This window comes from Myxine glutinosa, chromosome 3, assembly GCF_964187855.1.
Source record: "Myxine glutinosa chromosome 3, kmMyxGlut1.1, whole genome shotgun sequence".
Taxonomy (NCBI): domain Eukaryota; kingdom Metazoa; phylum Chordata; class Myxini; order Myxiniformes; family Myxinidae; genus Myxine; species Myxine glutinosa.
The window spans coordinates 183,301,450-183,328,029 of NC_136263.1; the positions used below are offsets into that span (position 1 = coordinate 183,301,450).

At 41.6% G+C, this 26,580-nt stretch overlaps 1 protein-coding gene across 1 annotated transcript in view; it reads right to left on the minus strand.

Annotated features, from left to right (window-relative positions):
- Positions 1-26,580, minus strand: part of LOC137422995 (meteorin-like protein) — a 46,338-nt gene that overhangs the window by 5,813 nt on the left and 13,945 nt on the right. Inside the window, 1 exon segment of the mRNA XM_078773640.1 lies at positions 18,719-18,778. Within this exon segment, the coding sequence (XP_078629766.1) occupies positions 18,719-18,778 (60 nt within the window).

Sequence of the window (26,580 nt, forward strand, 5' to 3'; positions counted from 1 at the left end):
ATGCCCAGTCGGCGACTGGCTTTGCAGGCCAGCTTGGAAATGTGGTTTTCCCAAGAAAGATCATGGCAGATAGCGAGACCCAAAAGCTTGAGCGACAGAACTTCTTGGAGAGGATTGTTGAGAAAGTAGATGGGAGGGTTGTCCAGTCGATCTTTCGGTTAAATGAAATAAAAACTAACCCGAGAAAGAGAATCACAGCTTCGCTTAAATAAATGAATACATACACTTCGTTATGAAATCGCTAGATATGGTAAATTTTGTCATATTTCACTCCAGATTTGGACATTTATTTAGTCTACAGCATCCAATCCTCATACCAAAATCCAGATTTTGATGATATGCTTCAATTACGTAATGATAATAATCGATCGTGTTTCCAAGGCAATGCATGTTTGAGTAGGTTGAAACAAAATGGCGGCTTAAGAACCCAGCGAGGTGCCGTGGGCTGACCAAGATGGTGGGCTGCCACATTGGTAAGGCTTTTTGGGGTTTTTCTTATGAGCACCTCGCTAACCATCTTCAAAATGGGTGTTATAATACACCCAAACACCCAATTTTCATCATTGCAATCTCTTGGAGGTCCAGGTGTATACATGCAAAGTTTGGGGCCGCTAGGTTTCATGGTTTTGGAGTTTTGGAGGAGACAGACAGACGGACGGATGGACACTGACTTTTATTGTAGATATATATATACATATGCATATATATATATATATGTATGTATATATATATATATATATATATGTCTGTATATGTACAAATATGTATGGACATGCAATGTTTATTGAAAGGACAAATCCAATCTAGTCATCACAATTTCTGTACTTTTAAAAATTTTATTTCCAAAATTGTATGCTGAAGGAACAATCTATGCACTGGCAAGTAAGAATGTTGTTCCATAAACAATTAAATCCTGCTGCTGTAAAGGCTTAACATTTTATGACTCCACAAACATTGGACCATTGATGTTTGAATAATGGAGGCACCAAGAAAAAGTGTTGCATTTACACACCACCATTCATCCGTAAAGGTCATGCATTTAATATGTTAAAGGCACCTCAGAGACCACACGGACACAACCTATTCTACCGAAGGATCGTTTGCGCTTCATTGTATGATCTAAACACAGGGACTCGAAACGCCCCTTCGCACTTCATTGCCTGCACTAGAACATCAATTCTAAGCTATTTATGTCGAAATCTGCATCTCAAGCAGAGGGCCATATGGCCTCACCAGGGCTTACGGCCAAGAGTGACCACATTCAGAGCCTGTGGGTCCCGGCCTTCAAGTCCCTTCCCAGCCAGATTCCAAACAAAAGGACTGATGTGGAAAAGCTCACTGCAGCCACCCTTTGTTTGCCATTGACTGCCTTCACCGCATAGAACGCAGTCGGTTAACACAGCTGTGTCGTTTAACTACCGGAGCTATTTCTATAGGTATCTCCCATTAATACCCACCTGTATAATTAGTGTTAGTGATAAAATAACATATATAAATATATATATGTATATATAAACGTGGAATTCCTTGTGAAACTATATATTTGGTATAACAGAAAATTCAACAATGAAACTATTGTATTTCTATCTCTGATAATTTCATGTTATGGATGTTAACAAATGCTCCACCAGACTTTCTACTTATTGTGACCACATTTATATGGTTATTTACTCAATTAACTAAAGGGTAAATTATGACATTTGGTGGGATGGATATTTATTTCATTTGAGTAATTCCTCAATGATCAATCATTTGCGCATTGTGTCATTCAAAACTTTGATCCCCCACTGCTGTCCAATTATGTCGTGACAATTGAGCTGAAAGGTGTGGCACGCTAAGGAACACCTGAATCTATAAGTCGTTACACACACACACACACACACACACACACACACACACACACACACACACACACACACACACACACACACACACACACACACCGAGTTCCAGATTCCCTGCATTGCAACAACAAATCCAAATTGGTATTTCTTCAACTAAATTGTAATGGTTGATGGAAAGGTGTCAAATGAAACATTTGTTTTGGTTATTGACTCCTTCACAAAAGGGACACATTTTCCCTGGATTTTTTTTGTTGTTTTTTTGCCTGAAAGAACCTGGCGCCTCCCCAGGATATCTAATTTTGTACGACCTCCCACCCACCAACACCTTAACAATGCTCTCCATCCAAAACAACCGAAGCACAATGCTCTCAGGATTATTTGAGAGTACATTGAAAATGCTTTTAAAGATTACTTAGGCAGTATCGGTGACAAATGTAGGCTGGCAGGATGGCCTAGGCCCTAGACCTAGAGGTACCTGCACTTGCCTTCTAAGCTGTTTAGCCTGGGTTCGAATCCTAAAGCAGCTATAACCTGTCATTGTGATTCATCAATGTGTGTGCCGTCCCTCGGATGGACATTAAATTTGGCGTCTTGTCTGCTGTAATTCGTTGGTGCATGTTAACGACCCCACGGTGTCCTTCATGAAGAGTTGTCGAGTCATCACCGGCGCCCTGAACAAATTACAAATTCCTGCCCTAACCTATGGAGGGAATTGCGTCAGTGGCACAGCCGTGCCCTCAGCAATGATGGTACCCGGCAGCATTGTGCTGGATATGAAAGAAGAAGAAGAAGAAGAAGAAGAAACTAGGGTGTAACCTTCTCATCTAGTCCATGACTCATGATGCTAGGATTCAGCGTGAAATCCTTACGTATATTATGTTTTGTCCATTGTCTACTCATGGTGTACGCTCCTCAAAATTCACCTGGTCTCTTTGTAGAGTCAGAGGCAGGGTAATGTATGCACATTAATAACTTTCAATGACAACCAACTTTGGCTGATGTTTCGAGCATTAGCCCTTCATCGGGTATTTTGCTCTGATAAAGCGCGGATCGTTGAAAAACCATCCGTAGCACATTCCCAATGGTCGAAAACATGCTTATTAACCACTGGTGGATAAAATCCATTATTACCAACAATATTCTGCACTGGCTCCGAACACATCGAAAACTAGAGTGTTTGTAGAACACCTTACACCACACAAACTTGGTGAAACAAGGACATGGGTGGGGTCTGGCAACAGAAAATGGATTGGTTGCAATGATGAAAAATGCTGTAATATTTTGTCTAAGTATTGCTAAACAGAAGGGTTTTGAAAGTCTCAAAAAGGCAATTTGTGTTCTGCAGTGTTCAATATATAATTAAATTGAAATAAAATAAAGATTTTTAAAGGTTGTACAAAAAATTTAAAAAATTCTAAGGTTTACCGCCGTTGATGCGGCATCTTTTACACCACCTTATTTAATATGTTACATTAGTTATTCGTGCCTGTTGTTTGTGTCCTTTATGATGTCCTTAAAAACAGTAAGTTTCCTCTTTGGAATATTTTTCAATTTTGTTTGACTGTCGGACATGCAGAGTAAAAAAAATCGCATCCGTGTCCAGAGGAAGCGGTGCAGTTTGGCAGTATGTGTGCAATCCATGCAAGTCACAGGACTTCCGGATGCTGACAACTTAGTACCCTTTAGAATCACCCATTAGAACCCTCTAGAATTACACTTTAGAACCCATTAGAGTTGAACATGGTGGGTTAGAAAGGTTCTTCTTCTTAATTTTAACGGACGGAGGGACGGCAGGACAGAGCCATATATTGAGGTGGATTCACCGCTTCAACTTCGCACCCATGTCTGAAGGAAGTGGTTCAGTTTGGCATTTTCAATTTAAAATAGGCAAAGCTTAAAACAAGCAAAACCCTTTAGAACTCTTTCGAATTAAAAAGGTTGAAGAAAGAAAGGTTGAACCTGCATTCTTTTGGCCATTTGATATACCTAGATGCAACACGCTTATAAATCAAGGTCATTGTATGTTATTCTACCTTATACATTCCCTGTTTACTCAAGTAATTGGAGAATACACACCGGACACCTTTTCAAGATTGATCTAAGACTCATGCTCGGTGCAAAAGGGGTAGAAAGGTTCTTCTTCGTCATTTTTGATGGATGGAAGGACATAGCCAAGTATTGAAGTAGCTTCACTGCTTAAAAAGATCTCACTCATTTGTGCGCATGCTCGATCGGGACAAATTCAGAGCAGTGTTCAATATTTAAAGTAATGCAGGTGTCCTTTTTATAATAGTCAAGTATTGAAGCAGTAGGAAGGACATAGCCAAGTATTGAAGCAGTAATGTAGGTGCACACCTTTAAAATTAATGCAGGTTGCAGGTGTCCTTTTTATAATGTAGATGCGGGCTTAGTGTATAAACAAATGTCCAATTGAAACTTGAAACCCACTTGAAATCCATTTACAAGTACACTCACACCTCCGAAGTAGTATCGTTGTTACGCACGCGATATAAATACCAGCACCTACCATGGGTCTTATATCAATGTTAAAAAGGTGTCCGGTGCTTATTCTCGAATTACTTGAGTAAACAGGAATGCATTAGGTCGAAAAAATTACAGACCTTGATTTATAAGCATAATGCATCTAGGTATATCAAATGGCCGAAGGAATGCAGGTTCAAGTCTAGTTTTGATAAACACCCTGCAGAGACCCTCCTTCTCACGCAATTTGTCATTCACAAGACCCAAGAGGGCAGCCATGCCTGCCACCGCCAGCGGGGCCTGCCGTTGGCCGAAAGACAACGAAGAGTCCTCATTGTTGGGTCGGGAGTTGGCGCTGTCAATCCGACTATTCACGGACGACCGTCAGCGTTTGTTCAGCAAGCTCATCCCAGGCGCAGGGAGTGAAGTGACACAATGAGCACCTCTGTAATGGTGATGCTTTAAAAGCAGCCGGGAAGACTGTGGGCGTGGACGGGAAGCGTCGGAGAATGGAAAGTGCTTCTTTGTTGTCCCTGCTTTCTATGTCTGCCAAGTTTTTCTTTTTCTGATTAAAGTCCGCAATTGTCCCTGCTTTATGGACGATGATCAAACAATGCATTGGATTAGAAGGGAAATGAAATAAACAGCTTTATTTCAGACGCCGCTCACCTCGGAACTGTCGGCTCCTGGGTTTGATTCCAGCAAAATCGCGGGATCAAGCTTAAAATACTGTCAGCAGGGGCAAACACATCAAGAAGGTTACACTAAACGGGAGCGAAGCATACGGTTGACTATTTTGCTTCAACAGGACCTGGCCTGCTTTATAGCCATGACAGCAGTTTCACGGATAGCGAGTCTCCAATGGGGGGGAAAAAAAATCAAATCCACTCTTTTTCCCGGATATTATCCACGAAAGCCATATTGCGCTCCTTGCTTCAAAATAATTTCTGCTCAAAAAGTTCAATGCCTGCCTGATTGTTTTGGGCAAATTACTGGTCCCTTTCAAAAATAGTCACTTACGCACTAAAGAAGATTTACTATAGAAGTTGCCTATTTATGATGTAGGCACTCTGGAGCCTGGAGGGAGGCAGGAGGCGGACTAAAATGAGAAAGTAATAACTTGAGTAACTCAAGCAATGTGACTGTGTCGCTAATATGCCTCCGCATAGTCCCACAACGGGTAGATGCCATCGTTAACTGTCCTGAAAATAAACAAGTTTGATTTAAATCCCTTCAGCTGTTTTCAAGTATCACATTTTCACCAGCCATGACAGGTTTCACATCGATGAAGCGGTTACCAATGCGGTTTCACATCGATCGGTGAAGCGGTTTCAGAGAAGGGATTTTTTTAAATATCGGCTTTCAAGCTAAAATGGCTGCCATACCACGTGACATATGACCATAAAATGTACACTCTGCATATGTATGGGTAGGGGAACACGTTTGTAAAGTTTAGTGTTGATCGGATAAGGTTCGTTTTTCTATACAAGATGGCTGCCAAACCACATGACCAACAACATCATCATTTTCAAACTATATGCAACAATGTTCTTAGATGATATTTGTAAAATTTCGCATCGATAGGGTGAGTGGTTTCAGAGATATAATTATTTAATATTTTCCTTCAATCCAATATGGCTGCCACACCATGTGACCAATGATGTTTTCGTGATCATCTTCTAATCGCCATGCCTAGTCAATGACACACGTAAAGTTTTGAGTCAATCGATTTGGTGATTTGGGAGAAGATGTTTTTTAAGTTTTTAGGTTATATCCAATATGGCTCCCAAACCATGTGACCTATGATGTCATAAATTTAATATTTCAATACAAATGGGTCATAAATCATGTGCATGCAATTTCAGATTTTTAGGATAAGGAATTCGATGAAAACATTTTCGGCTGGTAGACCACTTCACCTCTGATGTCATCATTATCATGGCTTTGCTCCCCATTGGGAGTACTTGACAATATACTCCGAGGGCCTTTCCTAACTCCGAGGGCCTTTCACTCACTCACCGCAGGCAGGTTGGTGGTCTTTCTGTCTTCTACCGACTCCTCTCCGGCCTTGCTCCCCCAGCTCTCTCTGTGCTCTGTCCCCCAAATATTCCTACAGGTCGCGCAAGATCCGCCTGCAACCCTCTTATGGTTAAACTGCCAAAATCTCGGCTCTCTGCTCACCTTCACTCTTTCATTCCGCTTTTCTCCCGCCTCTGGAACAAACTCCCACACTCCCTTCAATCCCACTCCTCCCTCCAGGTCTTTAAAACAGCTGTTCACCACCATCTCTTATCTTCCCCCATCCAAAACCTTGATCTTTTCTTCCCCCGCTAATTCACCCCAGATCCACTTTTTTGAAATTCCAACTTCTTTCCTGGAAGTCCTTGCAATGTCCATATACCTCTCCCACCTCACCCCAAGCCCTGTCCCTCCCACAGTTCTCTCGATGTCCCTTCTCTCAAATGTTGTGTTTGTGTCCTTCCCCCTTTCTCCCCATCTTGTCTACCGCTCCCCTTATTTTGTGTTTAATGTGTCGGTTTGACTTTTTGTATGATTAATGTTAGCTCTTTCACGAGCCTCGATCTTGTATCCCAAAGAAAAAAAAAAATGCCAAGTTTCAAATTTTTCCATTCAGTGGTTTCCAAGAAATATTTTTTTAATTCTTTGCTTTTAATCCAAGATGGTTGCCATACCACGTGACCTATAATGTCACAATTGTCATAAAATAACATTCTGCATGGGTGTCACTCCTACCCTGAAAGTTTCATCTCAATTGGACATGTGGTTGCTCAGAAAAATGAGGTTTTGCCCATATGGACAGACGGACGGACGGATGGATGGACAACCCGACAACAAAATGCCTCCGGTCACCTTCGGGGACGGAGGCATAAAAAAATAAAAGGGAAGAGGATAGGAGAGAGAAGGGAAGAACCAGACTCGGCGGGGTAATGCTTTGAGTGTCTGCTGTGAGTCGGGGAGGTCGGTGGTTCGAACTCCACCCAGGTCGGTGGTTGTAAAGGAACTTAAATTAAGGTTGGAAGAAGCTAACAGTTAAGGAAGTGAAGGGCAAGCATGAAGCATATGGGAGAGGGTGCAACAGGAGTTCAAAATTCCACCATTAAGGGATAAATAATAAATAAATGGCCAGCATTGCACTCCAACAATTATTAGAATTCCCATTATTGTTAAAATTAATTGCGAGATTCGTTCCATGCAGCTGGACATGCAAAATAATGTATGCAATAAAATAATGTATGCAATAAAATAATGTATGCAATAAAATAATGTATGCAATAAAATAATGTTGATTTATAAAGAAGATGTAAACTTCCATTGCATGAAAGAATCTTGAATAGTCACAATGAAACAATCAGAGCTCTGTGGACTGAATTGTGAATGATACTCTCGGCGGTTTACTGAAGTGTGCCATAACCCAAACACGGCCTGAAGTCAAGAAGGGATGGGGGAAGGGGGAAGGGGGAGGGGAAGGGGGGAGGGGGAGGGGGAGGGGGAAGGGGGAGGGGAGGAATTCGACCATGAGCTTTGAGGTTTGAGCTGGCCGCCCAACATGACAAAGCACACATGGCCTGTCTCGTGGATGTATATATATATATATATATATATATATATATATATATATATATATGTATATATATATATATATATATATATATATATATATATATATATATATATATATATACTTATATATATATATATGTGTGTGTACATTATTTATATACATATACTGTATGTATGTGTATGTATATATATATATATATATATATATTAAGCAACAAAAGGGGCGCTTGTGTTAGCATCTTAAAGACTTCTTTCCATCCCTTGTCAGCATTGCTGGATTTGTACCCATTACGATGACGAACACTGTGGTTTTAAACGTGAATTCCACCTCTGCATTTTTTCCTTACTGAGCACACACTATGACTGCTACGAGGATTGGAGTTGTGGAAAGTTTCGCTCCTTCAGGAAGATTCCTTTAAAAATCCCAATAAGAACAACTTTCTAAACCATTCTGTGAAGCTCCGCGTAAACTAAAGGAATACGATGGTTCGAGTATGACAAACATCACAAGCTGTAATTACCTCCGCCACCAAAGGTGGATGGAGGTGATGTTTTCACCCCTGTCTGTCTGTCTGTCTGTCTGTCTGTCTGTCTATTTGTCTGTCTGCCTTCTGTCTGTATGTATGTATGTCACCTACAAGTCACAATTTCCAACCGATCTTCACGAAACTTCACCATATGGTGGAGTTGGTCATAAGCAAGAATCGTATTGTTTTTGGGGTAAAATGGTCAATAGGTCAATATAGGCCAAAAGGCACCAACATTGTCAAGTTTCTAAAATCCTCAATTTTCATCCGATTGACTTCAAATTTTAAGAGGATTTGCATATATGGTCACATAATTCAACCAACTATTTTTTAGGTCAACATAGGCCAAAAGGTCAACATAGGCCAGATTTCAAAAATCCCCAATTTTAATCTGATTGACTTGAAATTTTAAGAGGATTTGCATATATGGTCACAGAATTCAACCACCAACTATTTTTGAGGTCAATATAGGCCAAAAGGCACCAACATTGTCAAGTTTCTAAAATCCTCAATTTTCATCCGATTGACTTCAAATTTTAAGAGGATTTGCATATATGGCCACATAATTCAACCAACTATTTTTGAGGTCAACATAGGCCAAAAGGTCAACATAGGCCAGATTTCTAAAATCCCCAATTTTCATCTGATTGACTTGAAATTTTAAGAGGATTTGCATATATGGCCACAGAATTCAACCACCAACTATTTTTGAGGTCAACATAGGCCAAAAGGTCAACATAGGCCAGATTTCTAAAATCCCCAATTTTCATCTGATTGACTTGAAATTTTAAGAGGATTTGCATATATGGTCACAGAATTCAACCACCAACTATTTTTGAGGTTAACATTGGCCAAAAGGTCAACATAGGCCGAATTTCTAAAATCCTCAATTTTCATCTGATTGACTTGAAATTTTAAGAGGATTTGCATATATGGTCACAGAATTCAACCACCAACTATTTTTGAGGTTAACATTGGCCAAAAGGTCAACATAGGCCGAATTTCTAAAATCCTCAATTTTCATCTGATTGACTTGAAATTTTAAGAGGATTTGCATATATGGTCACAGAATTCAACCACCAACTATTTTTGAGGTTAACATTGGCCAAAAGGTCAACATAGGCCGAATTTCTAAAATCCTCAATTTTCATCTGATTGACTTGAAATTTTAAGAGGATTTGCATACCAGGTCATTGAATTCACCCACCTAGTATTTTTTATGTCAACATAGGCCAAAAAGTCAACATAAGCCAAGAGGTCATCATAGGCCAACAACCTATTTTAGGGATTTCACAAGTGTCGTGCTATGCATGACATATTTATTGTTTGTTTGTTTGTGAACAAGATATCTCAAAAAGTTGTGGACTGATTTGACGAATTTGGCAGCGTGTTAGCGTATGTGACAAGGACGAAATGTTTCGATTTTGATGAAGATCCGGATTCGGATTCGGCTACTAGAATCTTTTAAGTGATTCTTCACCATTGGGAGACAGAGACAAAAACGATACATAGCAGGATATCTCAATGTTGTGGACGGAATTGGACGACACTTGGTGGACAGGTTGGGTGTGTGACAAGGATGAATCGATTCGATTTTGGTGAAGATCTGAATATGGATTCGGATACGAGAATTATTTAATTTTTAAGTGATTCTTCACCAATGAGAGAGATTGGGCGAAAAGTGATATATAACATGATATTTCAAAAAGTAATGGACGATTTATGACTAAACTTGGTGGATGAGTTGGTTCGGTGACAAGAACAAGCCGATTAGATTTTGGTTCAGGTCCGAATGCAGATCCGGCCTATGAGTGGATACAAAACATAAACTGTTCAGCCTGGTGGAGGCATGTGCTCCACAGAGTGCCGGGCTAGTTGATTATTGCAATGTATAAACGTACAAACTATCTGCAGGAATAATAGTTTACTACTATTTATTTAATGACCACAGTTATTTCCACCTTCTTGTGGGGTCAGCTGAGAAACGATTCTGGCCCAAGTCTTTCACATACCAGCTGACCAGGCCGGAGCTCCCACTGAAGGAGGCAGTAATTTGTTCAGGACGACAGCGGTAACTCACCAACACTTTGATAAAGACAATGTAGGATATTTAACCTGTACCAATGCCCAGACCAAATGTGTTTGTATATACGAGATATAGGCCATGTGTGCTTTGTTATGTGGGGCGGCCAGCTCAAACGTCAAAGCATTGATGCCTCACCCTGCTCGCGATAACTCCAAGACGAATGTTCATAGCTCGGTTGAGATTAGAATCCAGGAAAGAGAGCCAAAGGTGAGTGCACACACCTGGAAGCTATCCTGTCATTCAGCCCTTTGCAAAAATGAAGTAAACGTTCTTCGTTTTTATGCAGCACAAGGCTGCGGGGTAGCATCATTGTCTGAAGGTGCGGTCGTACTGCTGCTGATGCATTGCATTCTGCTGAGTGCCGGTGATAGCTTTCCTCCTCTTCGCAAAGACCACTATGGGACTTTAACATCCACCATCAAATGCTGGCATTGAACAGGACGCCCATTTTACACATATCCAAAGGATGGCACACACATTGATAAATCACCCATGTCTGGGGCATCACAAATTGTAATGATAATTACCCTGCGCTCGCGAAGCGAAAACGGGGTTAAGCATTCATTTGCGTACGTGTGCCGTGCGCCGTATGTGTGTGTGCCGTGCGTCTGCATTTATAAAATTCATTTTCTCGGCAACCGTTGGTCCGCTTGACACAAAATTTTACCATAGGACCGCCTCCACCTCTATAATTTTTTTATTCATAATGACGTCATAGGTCACGTGGAAAACGCCATTTTGGAAAAAGGTTACACCTCTATATCTCCAAAACCGCTCAATGGAAAAAATTGAAACATGGCTCATTGTCAAGTACTCCCCATGGGGAAATATATATGTTGATGATGATGTCATCAGTTCCTTCATTATGACGTCATAATTCGACAAGTACAACGCTTGATCCGATCAGCATGAATAAAACAAAAATTCCTCTGCAACTGTTCGATGGACACGAAGTTTTCAGAATATGAGCGGCTCCGCCTGTATAATTTTTTAATGATAATTATAACGTCATAGGTCACGTGGTACAGACGCCATCTTGGGAAAAATCGAAAAAAGTTGCACCTCTATATCTCCAAAACCGCTGCATGGAAAAAATTTAAACATGGCTCATTGTAAAGAACTCCATAAGGGGAATATGTGCTGTTAACGATGACATCAATGGTGCCATAATTATGATGTCATAATTCGACAGGGACAACGCTTAGTCTGATCAGTTTGAAATGTATTGAATGTGATCTATGCAACAATAATATTAGAGAATATAAATTTATGATGCCATCGCTCACGTGGTCTGGCAGCCATATTGGATCAAAGAAAAAAAATGTTCAAAAACAGAAGAGTTGGCTCTCAACAAGTTGACTGCGCAGGGTAAGTATTCTATGAATACCATCTAGTTTATAGCTGTGTTGGGATTCGAACCCAGGCTGGACAGCTTAGAGGTGAGTGTGCATACATCTAGGCCACCCTGTCAACCTAAGTGAACGTTGAGAGAAACCCATTCTTATTTATTTATTTATTTTATCTTACTTATTTATTTATTTATTTATTTATTTATTGGTGGTTATTTATTTATTTAAATTAATTCGCAATAAAAACACTCTCGGCATTAAACGCCGCTTCACATTCATTGCACGGCTCACTATACATTACACATCAGTCGTTCTGGTACAATAGTAAACGTTACAAAGATCCACTTTCTTGCACCGGAGCACAGATGTTGCTTTATCAATGAGAGTTTTTCTTCTTTTATTTAATTTATATGCTAATCGAATTACACTGACAGCTGAGGTTTTAGTTAATGAATGACTCCGACTGGATGAGACCATTATATTGTCAATCACAAACGTGACTTCTTAACACAGCGATTGAATGGAAAACGCATTCAGTAACGGTTTGGAGTAAAGAAGAAGCTCGCCATTGAAGTGCAACTGAGCGGAGTCAACATGCGGTACGAGATGCGTGTTAAGGCCATTCCAATGCAGTAGGTGTGGTAATCCCAAGCAGATGTTATTAGCTAACGTTTAATGTGGCCGTGACCTTCTAAGCAGACTTTTTCTTTCATGCTGGGGGGCTGGGGGAGACATGACATGCAGGTCAGGCATTTGTTACACGTGCAGCAATGAAAAGAGAATTTTTCAATGAAGGGTCAGAACGACTGGATTAATGAGCGTAAGAGGGGTTAAGTCACAGTTGTAGGAAAAAAAAGGTAATTGAAGGCAAAGGATTTTCTGAGACTTAGAATTTTGTTTTCAGGTTTTATGTTACCAAAGCTTCCGACTAATACATCTTCCTGTGGGGTCTTGAGGGGATTGTTTTTGGCTCAAATCTTTCTCGAACCGGCTGGCCAGGCCTGATGTTTGCCTGAAGGTGATTTTGGCTTGAATTTGTAATTTGTTCGGGGTGAAGACACCATGTGATCTTTCACGGCCACCAACGGCTGGCATACGTGTCCTCTGGCTTAACATCGTTCCGATGGACCGAACACGCATGCAAAACACGAGCGTGACATAACTGTGTCCAGATTCGAACCCAGGCTAGACATCTCAAAGGCGTGTGAGTGTGCTTAGCTATCATGAAAGCCCTATATGGTTTTATAGTATATGCTCGACAACATTTATGACGCAATAATCTGCAAAAATTCTGCACCTGCAAGCTTTCCAACTAATTTTTTTAAATGTTTTTTTGCCACAAAGTTCTGGATTCCATGCCCAATGGATTATATCTGACTAATCCTTACATCTGGTGCTGGGCTGGGAGAAAGAACTGCACCTTAAAGCGTGCCACCCTAAAGATGGGATGATACACTGGCAATCTTATCTGCTTGCTGTCGCTTTGCAGATGACTAAGGGCCCATTGCATCTTTTGCAAAGATAGGCCGGGCCTTTGGACCAAAGCCAAATTCCATGCATGGGTTGAGAGAGTAATTCACCGTGATGCCGCATATGGTCTATTTTTCGTCTGCAACCACTGCAGCATCCTCATGAGGATTCATGGAAGGGCGGAAATCAATTGTGAGGTCAGGTGAGATATTTGATTTCTGAGCAGCATTTCAATTATGGGAGCGAGACATGGGTAATGAACGCAGAGCAGCAACGAAGGCTGGAAAGGGTGGAAATGCGAATGGTTCGGTGGATGTGCGGAGTGTCGTTGAGAGAGAGGAAGACAAATGATGAATTGCGAAAGATGATGGGAATAGAGCCTGTGATTGATGCTGTGAAGAGGAACAGGTGGAGATGGTTTGGTCATGTGTTGAGGAAGGATGAAAGTGACTGGTTGAGAAGAGTGATGGAAATGAATGTAGAAGGAAGTAGAGGACGGGAAAGACCGAGAAAGACTTGGCTAAAGATGGTGGAAGAAGAAATGCGGGGAAGGGGGTTAACAAGGGGAGATGCAGAAAATAGGGCAAAAAGGAGAAGATCGTCCGCAAGGCTAACCCCCGCTGTAGCAGGGAAAATGGCCTTAAAATGCCTGTTGTTGTTGTATTTCAATTCAGCAAACATGTGGTTTGGGTGGTGATTATTACATTAAAAGACAATTTAACTCTCAACATTTGAGATGATATGATTGCATTTTTGTTTGGGGTGGCAGGAGAGCCCAGAGATATTTGCGCTGAACTTTGACCTCTCGAGCCTGGGTTTGAATCCTGACATGGCTGTCTGTAATCTGTCACCATGGTGCTTTGCTCCGACGCATCAATCCGTGTACGGTTCATCGAGAGGATGTTGAGCCGGTGGACCAGTCTGCCAGCAATGGTCAATGGTGGACGTTGTAGATCCCCATGGAAATATTTTGTGAAGAGTAGGTGAGTTATTGCTGACACCCTGAACAAATTAGAAATTCCTGCCTGGAGTACCTTCAGTCAACCCGCTAGGCCTGGCTATCTGGTTCATTAAAGAACGGGCCCAAAACCTTTCTGTGGCCGAACTCTCAACAAGGTAGGAATAAATTGGGCCATTAAAGCAAGTCGTAGTAGATTGTTGAGTTGAGGTTTGAATTCATGGTGACAATGTGACAGGATATTTGAGTCCATTGATTGATGTTTTTATGACATGGGTATATTGGGCCAAATTGCCTCTCCTTGACTCTAAGTATCCTGATGTAAATCAGGAAGACACCGAAAAGCCAAACTGGGTGAAATTCCCAAGACACAACCCAGTCACTGATTCATTGTCTTCAACTTGTTAAAATGGACACATCTGCATTGATTGCCACACCGGAAGCACAAATCCCAACAGGGGAGTCATGCACATCGCTCCTGAGTCAATGACTTGCAGGTGATGCAATTTTGATGCAATGATGAACGCTCATTCAAGAAGTGAAACAAGCACTACAGGAAAAGGAAAATCCTCATTTTATGAAGCAGGAATGAGGAAAAATTTTAGAACTTGTTTTGAATAAACTGGAAGACAGTTCCCATATATAACAAGAGGAACATAAGCCGAATCAGCACACATAGTGGAGAGAATTGGAAGTGAAAAAGGAAATAATATGAGAACAAGCAAGAGAGACTAAAGAAAATGTGACATGAAAAATAAGTTTTGCGTCTCACGATGATTCATTCCGCAATTTAGTGTAGATATACTGCAGATTATAGCTCAATACAATGTGAACCATAACATAATAACGACTCATATTATGAGTAATGGCGATACTAGTACCAAAATACGCAATTCGGAGTCCGTTCGTCTGTGGCCGATGCATTCGGTCACTACTTATCCGATCTCAACCAAACTTGCCAGGGGGACTAAGGGTCATAAAGCAAAAGGTCTTAGCTACTTGGTGCCCCCTCCCTCCCCGAAAGATGATGGAGCCGATGCAGAATCTCTCCGTAAATGTGTACCGTGCAGCGCCGAATGAAGGTGGTGGGGAGAGGTATTACGAATGACACTTCAGAGGCCTTCGTTGTATTACTAGTTAAAGTAAGAGTTTTAAGGGTTAGTAAGATTAAGACTTCACGTTATTTTCGCACTCGCTTAGCCTATTTGGCTTTTGACTCGACTGTAAAAACTCGGGAGGAATTCCCATGATTTATTGCCTTTTTATACCTTGTAAAAACCACCATGTTGAGGTGTACATATAGCAGCTTGAGTGTCGTTCCACCTTATCGTAGCATTTTAACGAGGACGCTTCCAATGACAAAAGTAACTAGAAAGCATCTCAATATGCAAAGCTTATCCACGTCCACTTTGTACTCAAACTAAACTTTACGAAAACCCCAGCTGAAAAATATTTTCATGTACCGTAAATTTTATTAATGTTCTCATAATAAAGGTTTGTTGAAAATTTGATAACAAAAGCTGAAATGGTAAAAAGGTTGTTGTCTGTACAGAGACTTCCAATAACAGACACAGCACCACACACACACACATACACACACAAACACACACAAACACACACATAAACACACACACACACACACACACACACACACACACACACACACACACACACACACACACACACAACCACACACACACATAACCACACACACACACATACACACACATGACACACACACACACACACACACACACACACACACACACACACACACACACACACACACACACACACACACACACACACACACACACACACATAACCACACACACACACACACACACGTAAACCACACACACACACACACACACACACACGCGCACGATTGCAAACCCCTGTCTCCTGCTGCATGGCAGATGAGCTAACAACAACGATTATAGTTGCAGAATAATAATATTCATAATAATTGACAATAATAATAACGATAATAGCACGATTCCCCCTGGCCGCTTCTGCACCGTAGGGAGAGGCTGTCTCTAGTAATCATAAAATTCCTATTTCTTCACTTGTAGTAAAATATTTCTCATTATCTGCCAAAGCAAGTTCCCATTTATGATTAAAAGAATGCTTCTACGGTTCAGAACCAACGTGGTACAGCTTTATCAGCAGGAGATAAGGATAGTCCTGCTGTCTGACTATCATTACTACTCAAGGTCAACTTACACCCACACTCATCACAGAACATTGGGGCACTCACAGCAAGTCATGCAGGTTGCTGGCCTGGAACCTATGCAGGACAGGTTGCCACTCAGTCACAGAGTGCCCTCGGTTAGGTAGGAATTTGTAGTTTGGCCACGATACCGACTACTCTTGCAAAATGCACTGTGGGATCATTAATATCCACCAGCTCTATGGTGTATCCATGGGACACCCAGCTTAACATCTACCTTGAGAATGGTGCCATTTACGTCGGCGAAGCACCAGCAGAACAGTTTATATGCGAGTTCAGAATTAAACCCACACTATATGGCTCAAATGTGAGTAATGCTACCTCTGAGCAAAACTGCCAGACCACAACAACTAGTACTAAATATCAGCCAGGATGTGGTCGAGAACGCATACTCACTTCTTAGCTGGGTTCGAAACTCGTCTGTGTTCGATTCCTGACTGAATAATTATGGATAAACCGTCAGACTGTTGCTTTGTAAGCTGTGAGACCGATTGATGTTGCAATGTTGCATCAATGAGTGCGACATCCCTCAGAAGGATGTAAACCTGGGAACCCGACTGCCAGCATTGATTGCCAGTGGACGTTAAAGATCCTACGGTGTATTTTGATAAGAGTTGGTCAGTTGTTGCCAGATCCCGAAACAAATTGCCCATTCCTACCTAAATGTGCAGGGACACAGACATCGGTGGCACAGCCATGCTGCAGTAATGCGGATATGACCAGTGGAATGAATGAACAATTTAGGGTGGCACTAAAATAGGGGTAAAATTTCAAACACATGAAAATTATGGTCTTACCATTCAAAGTGGTTCAATTTATTATAGAAATCACACACGTAACATTTATGCAAAGCGTATAATATTTAGGGGTTGCTCACCGCAATACGGCTTGTTGCGGTGAGCATACAATACAAAATTGTATAATTACATACAATTCTATAATAATATTATAATTACATTATTATGTCCAAACATATTACATAACAAACTGCAACATAGACAAATATAATCTGACCATGAATAATTCATAAACTTAAAAAATAATCTTACTATAATTCACCGAATGTCCGTCCGTCCGTCTGTCTGTCCGTCCGTTCGAAGGTACCGCAAAAACGGCTGAACTTATCGCTACGATATTTTGGGTGGGTAATCCTGGGATCTCCTGGAGTAAAATAGGGTATATTGTTTTTCCAATTTTTCCAAGTTTTCCAATTTTCCAGTTTTTCCAAACACGATGGAATAATATTTACTGATATGAACAGTGATGTGGCTTTTGTTGAAATTCTACGTACCAGGAGAGAGTAGATCGACTCCTGACGAACTCTTCCTATATAAACGTGTGGCGCCGAAGTAACACGGCAGCGTGTGCAAAGCGACTGAGAAACAGGTGTAGCGGCCGCTTCCGTGTTACAGATTTGGCAAGCACTCTTCACACATAAACGTGTGACTGAGAAAGACGTGTAGCCGCCGCTTCCGTGTTACAGATTCGACGCGCACTCTTCACACATAAACGTGCGACTGAGAAAGATGTGTAGCGGCCGCTTCCGTTTTGCAGAATTGAATCTTTTTTTCAAAATGGGCGCCATGTACTCTTTAGATGTTGATGATTTGCGTGTGATATAATTCAACGGATGTTTATATGAATCGTTTAAAATAAAAAATGCCTTTAATTTCTGATATTTTTCCTTTTCATTTGGGCCTCCCATTTGAAGCCCCGCCCATAGTTACCGTTGCTCGTGAACATAAATCACTGGCAGCTATTGTTCCCAGTGGGCTTTAATGGGTTAAGATGAAAAACAAAAACAAAAACGTACCCTATTGTTATTACTGTTATTATAATAATAATTATTATTATTAGGGAGCACGGTGGCCGAGTGAGTTAGACCGCATGTGTTGGGTTGACCACGCCAGTAGAGAAACTTTAGAGGCCATGAGCAACCTCTAAATATGATTTGATCACTGAAAATTTACCAAGAGTGTTTTCTCATGGGATCAAACAAAACCAGACCCTAAGACCTAAAATTATGAAACATTCGGTTTTTAGTGTCACCCTAATGAACATGCATTAGCTACCGATGTCATTACCACCTATGACATCGTAGTGTTTGTTGCATCTTCCATGACAGTTGAAGTTATGAGAAGGTGGGTTGTGACGATCAGAGATAGATTCCCAGCTTTTCCCGACTTACCCACATCACTGGTGCACACTGCCAGCAGCAATTCTGTGTTGTTACATGGCCTGCAGACAGCTGCAAAACAATCAGGGTACACTTTAGCTCACAACGTCTTTGGATGCATTAAAACAATCAAAACAGGAAGAAAAAAAACCACCAGTCACCAGAAAGGTCATTTGGCTCATCAAGCCTGAGACATCAGAAAACACCTGCAATAATAAGCTCCCCTGTTTAACGTAAACCGTGCCCCCATTAAAAGATCCATCAGAAAATGGTTCAAGAGAAAACAGACAAGAATCACACCAATGAAAGAGCATTCAGTGATAAGAAAGACATCACACATGGAGATACCAACAACATGACACAGAGAAGAACCAAAGAGCCATCATGGCGGCACAAACAAACTCAAAAGGGGCGGAAACTACACAAAAACCATCCAAACATATCCAGCTGGGCCTGAATGTGATTTGGGCAGAAATTTGTGATTTTTCCAGGGTGCTGGTGATAACTCGCCTACTCATTGCGAAAAATCTTTAAGATCTGCCAACCCATTTGAGCAGACATCTGAAGGACGGTGTGCTTGCAGATACAAAACACCCAGCCGGTGAAGCACCAATAGGACAATTTATAGTCTCGTCAGGAATCAAACCCAGACTAGACGGCTGACAGTATATAGGTCAGAGTACTTCTGCACCATTCCGCCAGACAGTTCGCTAATGGTTTTTTCAAATTATTTACATTCAGATTAAAAAGTAAAATTACAATTGTTTTGGAGTCGTCTCCGAGGCTGGCTTGATACTGGGGGCATAATGCCAGGATGTACCTCAATAGGCCACAATGCAGACACACTTAGACTCTGTCTAACCGCAGAAGCACCAACAATCTGAGCAGCCAGAGAGATTTCCTCTTATTCTTGGCTCTTTCATCATCTCCTCTCTTTAAGGATTTGGTCACCATGATCTTCAATTCTTAAAATATACATCTAACAAGGCACGAGGATGTTCTAACGTATAACAAGTACAAAAAGTTTTAATTAAAACAAAAGCCGCGTCGATGTTACACAATGCCTAGATGCAGCTGTGCCTATAACGTCGATGTTATAGGCACAGGACATTCCTATTGATTCGATTACTTGATGTTATTTTTGTGCAAAGTGAAAATATATCTCCGCAATTTCCCGTGTGTGGCGACGAATTTTTAATATATCTCGGCATTTTCCCGTCTGTTATTTCAGGCGGTGTATGACTGACCATGCTGCGATTAAAAAAAAAAAATCTCGGCAATTTCCCGTGTGTGGCGACACGTGAACGAAGCTATGCTCCTCTCTCCACATTATTGTGACGACATATAAATTAAATATTTCATCGTGACGATTGTCATCAAATGGACGAATTTTTAATATATCTCGGCATTTTCCCGTCTGTTATTTCAGGCGGTGTATGACTGACCATGCTGCGATTAAAAAAAAAAAATCTCGGCAATTTCCCGTGTGTGGCGACACGTGAACGAAGCTATGCTCCTCTCTCCACATTATTGTGACGACATATAAATTAAATATTTCATCGTGACGATTGTCATCAAATGGACGAATTTTTAATATATCTCGGCATTTTCCCGTCTGTTATTTCAGGCGGTGTATGACTGACCATGCCGTGATTGTAAAAAAATATATCTCGGCAATTTCTCGTGTGTAGCGACACGTGAACGAAGCTATGCCCCTCTCTCCACATTATTGTGACGACGTATAAATTAAATATTTCATCGTGACGATTGTCATCAAATGGACGAATTTTTAATATATCTCTGCATTTTCCCATCTGTTATTTCGGGCGGTGTATGACACCATGCCGCGATTTAAACAAAATATATCTCAATGGACTTGAAGTTACAGGCCTTTGAGAATTCATTTCGTTCTATAAAGGGCAACTTTCATCGGATTTTCTTCCCGTTTTTTTTCAACCGAGTCTAAAACTATGTTAGCGACTGTGAAAAATGAAATGATATATCGAATTTGATTTGAAATAAAACTGTGTGAGAGAGGAAGACACCACGGGCCTACAAAACAGGCCTCAAAGCTATGCGAGTTAATAAAATGATGGATATTTGTTTATATGAAGCCTCTCCCACAATGGTTCCCAGAATTGGTGGAGCTTTGAGGTTTTGTCTTCTCTGCAAGAACAAGAAGAACAAGAACAAGAAGAACAAGAAGAACAACAACAACAGCAGAGGGCACTCTATGAGCAGCGTCTGCGACGCGGCTAATTAGGACAAGCAGGTACACCTGACCATGGTCCGGCTCGTAGCCTCTCGTACAGACTTGGCATTTAATATGGAATATTTTTTTGTGGGGGTGAACTTACTTTTCAAGATGAACTAGAACCAAAAGTTCATTGGAATTATGTTGAAATTATTCTAGATTTTGTTAATGTGACCTTCAAAAGAAACAAAAACCACATTTGACATTTCGAAGCAAATAAATTGATCCTTGAAAGTGATGTAAACTGATATCGAACTCAATTCATGGACAGTACTGTGTTAAACTTCTGTACGTTTTCCAGAAGTATCTCTTTATTTTGCACATTAGCCAAAAAAAAATTTCAACAAAAACAAAAGCTAAATTATGACTGGGATTACGGACAGTAAAATTACAGTTCAGTACTTCGTGTAACCCCCACGAGCATTCAGGAGAGCACGTACACGTCGAGGCATGCTGTTCCCGAGATTTGCCAAGGTTTGGACAGGAATCGCTTGCCATGCAGTGACAATAGCCTGCTGCAATTCACGCACAGAGGTAGGCTGCTGGTCCAAGTTGTCGATTTGACGCGTTAATTCTGCCCACAAGTTCTCTATCGGATTCATATCCGGGGACATGGCAGGCCCCTCCATATGCTCTACACCACGGTCAGCAAGAAAGTGTTGGATCATGCGAGCACGATGAGGCTGTGCATTGTCATCTTGGAAGACAAAGTTTCCTCGAAAGGCTGCACGAGCAAATGGAAGCAATGTTTCTTCCAGAATGATCCTGTACTTGAACTGGTTCAGGTTTCCATTCAGAACAACCAGGTCAGTTTTGCCCCCTGCATGAAAATCAGCCCAAACGGTCACCTCACCACCTTCAGCTTGGACTCTTGGCACTATAAAATCTTCGTTGTGGGCTTCATGCACTTGTCTGCACACTCGGACGCGGCCATCTTGACGATAGACCAGAAATCTAGACTCGTCACTGAAGGTCACGTGATTCCAGTGTCCTGGCTGCCATTGACGGTGCTCTCTGGCCCACTGCAATTCGGCGCTGGCTGTGTTGTCTGGTCAGGCGTGGCTTTCTCAGGGGACGCCTGGCACGATAGCCTGCTTGAACCAGTCGTTGGTTGACTAGCCTTCTGGATACAGGCACATTTGTCAGTTGCTGCCACTCAGCCCTAAGCCGATTAGCTGACTTGGTACGGCCATTGCAGACTAACCGGTGCAGCTGGCGATCATCTCTCCTTGTGGTTCTGCGTGGACGTCCTGGCCTCAGTATTGGAGTAGGGACACCCCTCTGAGCATTTCGTTTCAGGATCTTTGACACCTGACCTTGAGTGATGCCATACTGCCGAGCAATAGCACGCTGTTTCATACCAGAATTTCGTAAAGCCACCACTCCATGACAAACAGCATTGTCAAGTTGACGGACCATCTCCAGAGGAAGCAGCAATAACTTTTGTGGACGTGCAGCAGTTGTTTTCCACTAATACAGAACGCAACAACCCTTATATACCCGATTGTGAAGCCAATCGTCAAATGTACCTGTCCCTACATTTTGTCACGCCACCTGTGATATAATCCTGTTATTGACTTCTTGCTGCGAAAGACAATCAGTGACATGGTTCTTTCAACAAAGACATCACCGAAGGGTAAAAGAAACTCACCAGATTGATATACTGAGTTCAGAAAGTAAACCCAAGTCAAGAAAAAAAAAATATTCCATATTAAATGCCAAGTCTGTATATTGTGTACGTTGATGTGCATTGAAAAGAGTATCCATGGAGACATGTTATGATTATTATGATTTGATTATTATGCATACTCCTTGTAAGAAAGCTTCATAAATTCGTTTTGATCGTCCAATGCATCAATTTTTTATTCGTTTTGAATTTGATTCGATTTAACATCAATTTGATTAACAATTGCAATTTTTTATGTAACGTTTGCCTGGCGCATGTTACACTAATGTGGTACAGCAGATTTTGGGGCAATTGTTCCAAGGGTATCCAATTGTATAACAACAAAAATAATGTGACACAAACACACACACACACACACACACAGAACAGGCAAAAGTAGACAGTTTTTCTTTGCCATTGATCATGTGAGTCCTGTTTTCTTTTTCTTCTTCTTCTTCAGTATGCAGCACATGGCTGTGAGTAACATCATTGGCTGAGGGCGCGCCTGTACCGCAGTGCAACACCCTCTGTATGTTAGGGTCGGAATTTGGAACTCGTTCAGCATGCCGGCGATGACTCTCCTACTTCTCTTGAAGGACACCCTGGGATCTTTAGCATCCACAAACTAATTCCGGCAGACGGGACGCCCAGTTTAACGTCCATCCGAGGGATGGCACACACAATGATGCCTTGCCCTGCCAGCGATATGGCAGGATGACAGTTTGTAGCTGGGTCGGAATTCGAATTCAAGCTGGGTCACCAGCCACGTGAGTCCCTGAAAAATATGTCATTGGTGGATTTTGCTGCAATTTTGTGATGAGAATGCTTGGAGCTCCCGCAAGACCGAAAGTCTAACAGCGGCGTAGCCGGGTATGTAATATATTATAAACCACAAACACATATGATTAGCTTTTTACAGTCGCTAATGCTGTTTATAACATTAAACAAAGAAATTTGGAGGAATTCCGACATCCGTGAGGTAAGTTTTACTTACAGAAGATCTACTGTAATCTATATACCCCACAAGGTTTGGGTTAATAACATGCTATCAAAAAACCGAGGCGAATTCCTTACTTCCACAGTTGTTAGTACCGTACACCGCTTATCATTGAATAATGAACCATACACCGCTTCAATCCATTAACCTTCCATTCACGACATTGGGATTAAAGTGTTATGGTTATATTTACTATAATATTATTAATTATTACGAAAACGATACTACTGAAACGATACAATACTGTATTACGAAACCTGGGCTTAATTTGTCCAAAGCGGTCCAAAGGTGAGGCATGAAGCCTAAGGCCTATATGTACCATTTTGTTGGAAGAGACATAACGCCGATGCTTTTGATATTTGATGATAATTTTAACAATCAGTTTGTTTGTGCTTCACACTGAATGAAAATCGTAAAGGTAGAGCATGGCGATTGTGATATATGACAGGTTCGACGATATGTTCAGCCTGAACAAAATTGGAATCAAAATGCCGGAGTGTGGAGAGTCAGCCGCCGTACTGCCGTAATGACATCAGACGTAATCACATCACCCTGTCATGTGACCAGATCCTCAGCTCTGATTGGTATACGTTTGAGGGGACATCACATACAGACGGACAAACACTGTTCTCGACGGCTTTGCCCTATGGGCTATGCCGTAAAAATACTCTGATATCATGTCCATGGTACTGCATCGCCACTTCAAAAATAACAAAGAATGTCATATGATGTGTTGAGGCACAAAAACATGCAATTTGACAATAAATCCTCAGCATTATGCCAGACTCTATTAGCCTTGATTTGTCAGGGCAACATCAAAACAAAACATTTAAGTGTTAGAACTTTTGGACGAAGTCTCTTTTCTCTCTCTAATTTGCCAAGATAATTGTGGTTGAGCGAGAAATTAAACCATTAGCTCGGTCAAATTGTACTAATGTGGACGGCCACAATGGCTGACGAGCAACTCTTGCACCATGGCCTTGTGGGAATGTAGTCATTGTTATTATAGTCATTTTACAATAACTTCAATTTTCATCGCATGAGTTATCATTATTTTATTCTGGTGCGTTTATGTTATGCCACACACTTACTGATCAACCCTCTTGTCATCATCATCTGCCATATGTAGCGTTTCCTGATGGACATTGCCTCCTTCTCATCATTAGGTGCCATTGAGAATCTTTATGCTGGCAGATCCCAATCGGACAGGGGAGCAGTGGTAACTCAGGTATATACCCTTCGACAAAATACACCGTGTGTCTAAACACACCATGGGGACAACAGCTTGGATGTGAGGGATTTCTAGGTCACTCCTGTGAGATTGATCGGCTATTTCCGTGCCGCTGGTCTGTTCAACCAGAACTGACCGGGGCAACATAACAACAACACACCATGGGATCTTGAACGCCCACCAATTAATGGTAGCAGACTTACCCGACTTGCTTGCGTGACATCCAAGAATGCTGAAGATCGCTCACAAATCAATAGCAATCTTTGAAGGGACTTCACCAGCTAAATGCACAACTACATGAAATACACACCTCATCTAATTGTGCAGACAGTCTCCTTTGAATTTGAAGCTCCCTGACGTGGAACTTAATGTTACACGTGACTATGTTGGCCGCCATATTGGTTTATGAATAATGCTTTGACAAATGTTATCACTTGCCCGTCAATTAACGTCATTGACACAAAATTTTGGAGCAACTGATTGAGTAACAACTTCATTTCTATTGAATATTATATTTTGAACACGAATTGGAAAATAAACCTGTAGTTTGGCAGTACTTTGTCTCTGAATTTCTCCCAATCGCACATCCACAAAGAGGAGTATATGAATGAATGAATGATCGTTTTAAGGCCATCGACAAAGAGGAGAGAGATCATATTTTTACTTTGCATGTCTGGCAGTTAAACAAAACTGAAAATAAGTTCAAACTGGAAACGTAGTTTTTAAGGACGTCAGAAAGGACACAAAAACAGGCACAAATAACTGATGCAACGCGTTAGGAAAGGTGGTGTAAAAGACGCTGCATCAACGGCGGGATACTTCCGAATTTTTTTTTCTTTCTACAATCTTGAAAATCTTTAATTTATTTCAATTTAATTATAGTTGAACAGAAGTCACCTTTTTGGCACTTTCAAACCCCTTGGACAAAATATTACGTCATCTTACCTCATCGCGACCAATCAAATTTGCCGCTCGCAGATCCTCGTTTCTCAAAACTGCCTTTGTAAATTATTGAAAGTCTTAAAACTGCATGAAACTCAAAAATAGTTTTGTCTGTGTGAATCACCAATCATTTATCAGCTGTCTGCTTACCCATAAGTCATGTGCCAAGATCCTGCTGCTTTGGAAATTGGCTTCATCGGGTTCAATAAAAGGCTTCTAACGAAGCGCTCTTCCACAAGCATGGTTTCGACTACACCGCCTAATACAAAGCAGATCAGCATAGTGTTGGTCCATCAGGCCGAGGATAAAAACCAACAAAAAACTGTGCACTCAGCTGTGTTAGCCACGCCTGCAGGGATCCAGCAGTCGCAAGGAACGGGGGCAAGCTGCGCTGGAATGCACCCAGACACGCCGCACAAACAATCTGCCCGTGTCGCTTCTGCTCTGGAGTGCCTCCTAATTACCGGCCCTCTCTGCCTCCATCGTTCCCCCCTCGCCGTGCCAGCCCTAACCCCAACACGGTGCGCACGTCCTTCTTTTTTGGGCCGAACCCTCACCCCCTCGTCCATCATCCCTGCTCCGGCCCGCCGAGCCTGTCTTTTCTGATGCATCGGCTCGTCTGGCAGGGTGGACAGGCGAAGCAGGCATTCCTGCTTTTATTAACGGCTAATGGGGCATTGAAAGACCTCCTCCTCCGCGGGTGAGCCACTGACCATTCCCCCTGCAGCTGCACCTGAAGTATATGGAGAGGGTGCGCTTTTGTTCGCGACCCTTTTGGATCCGA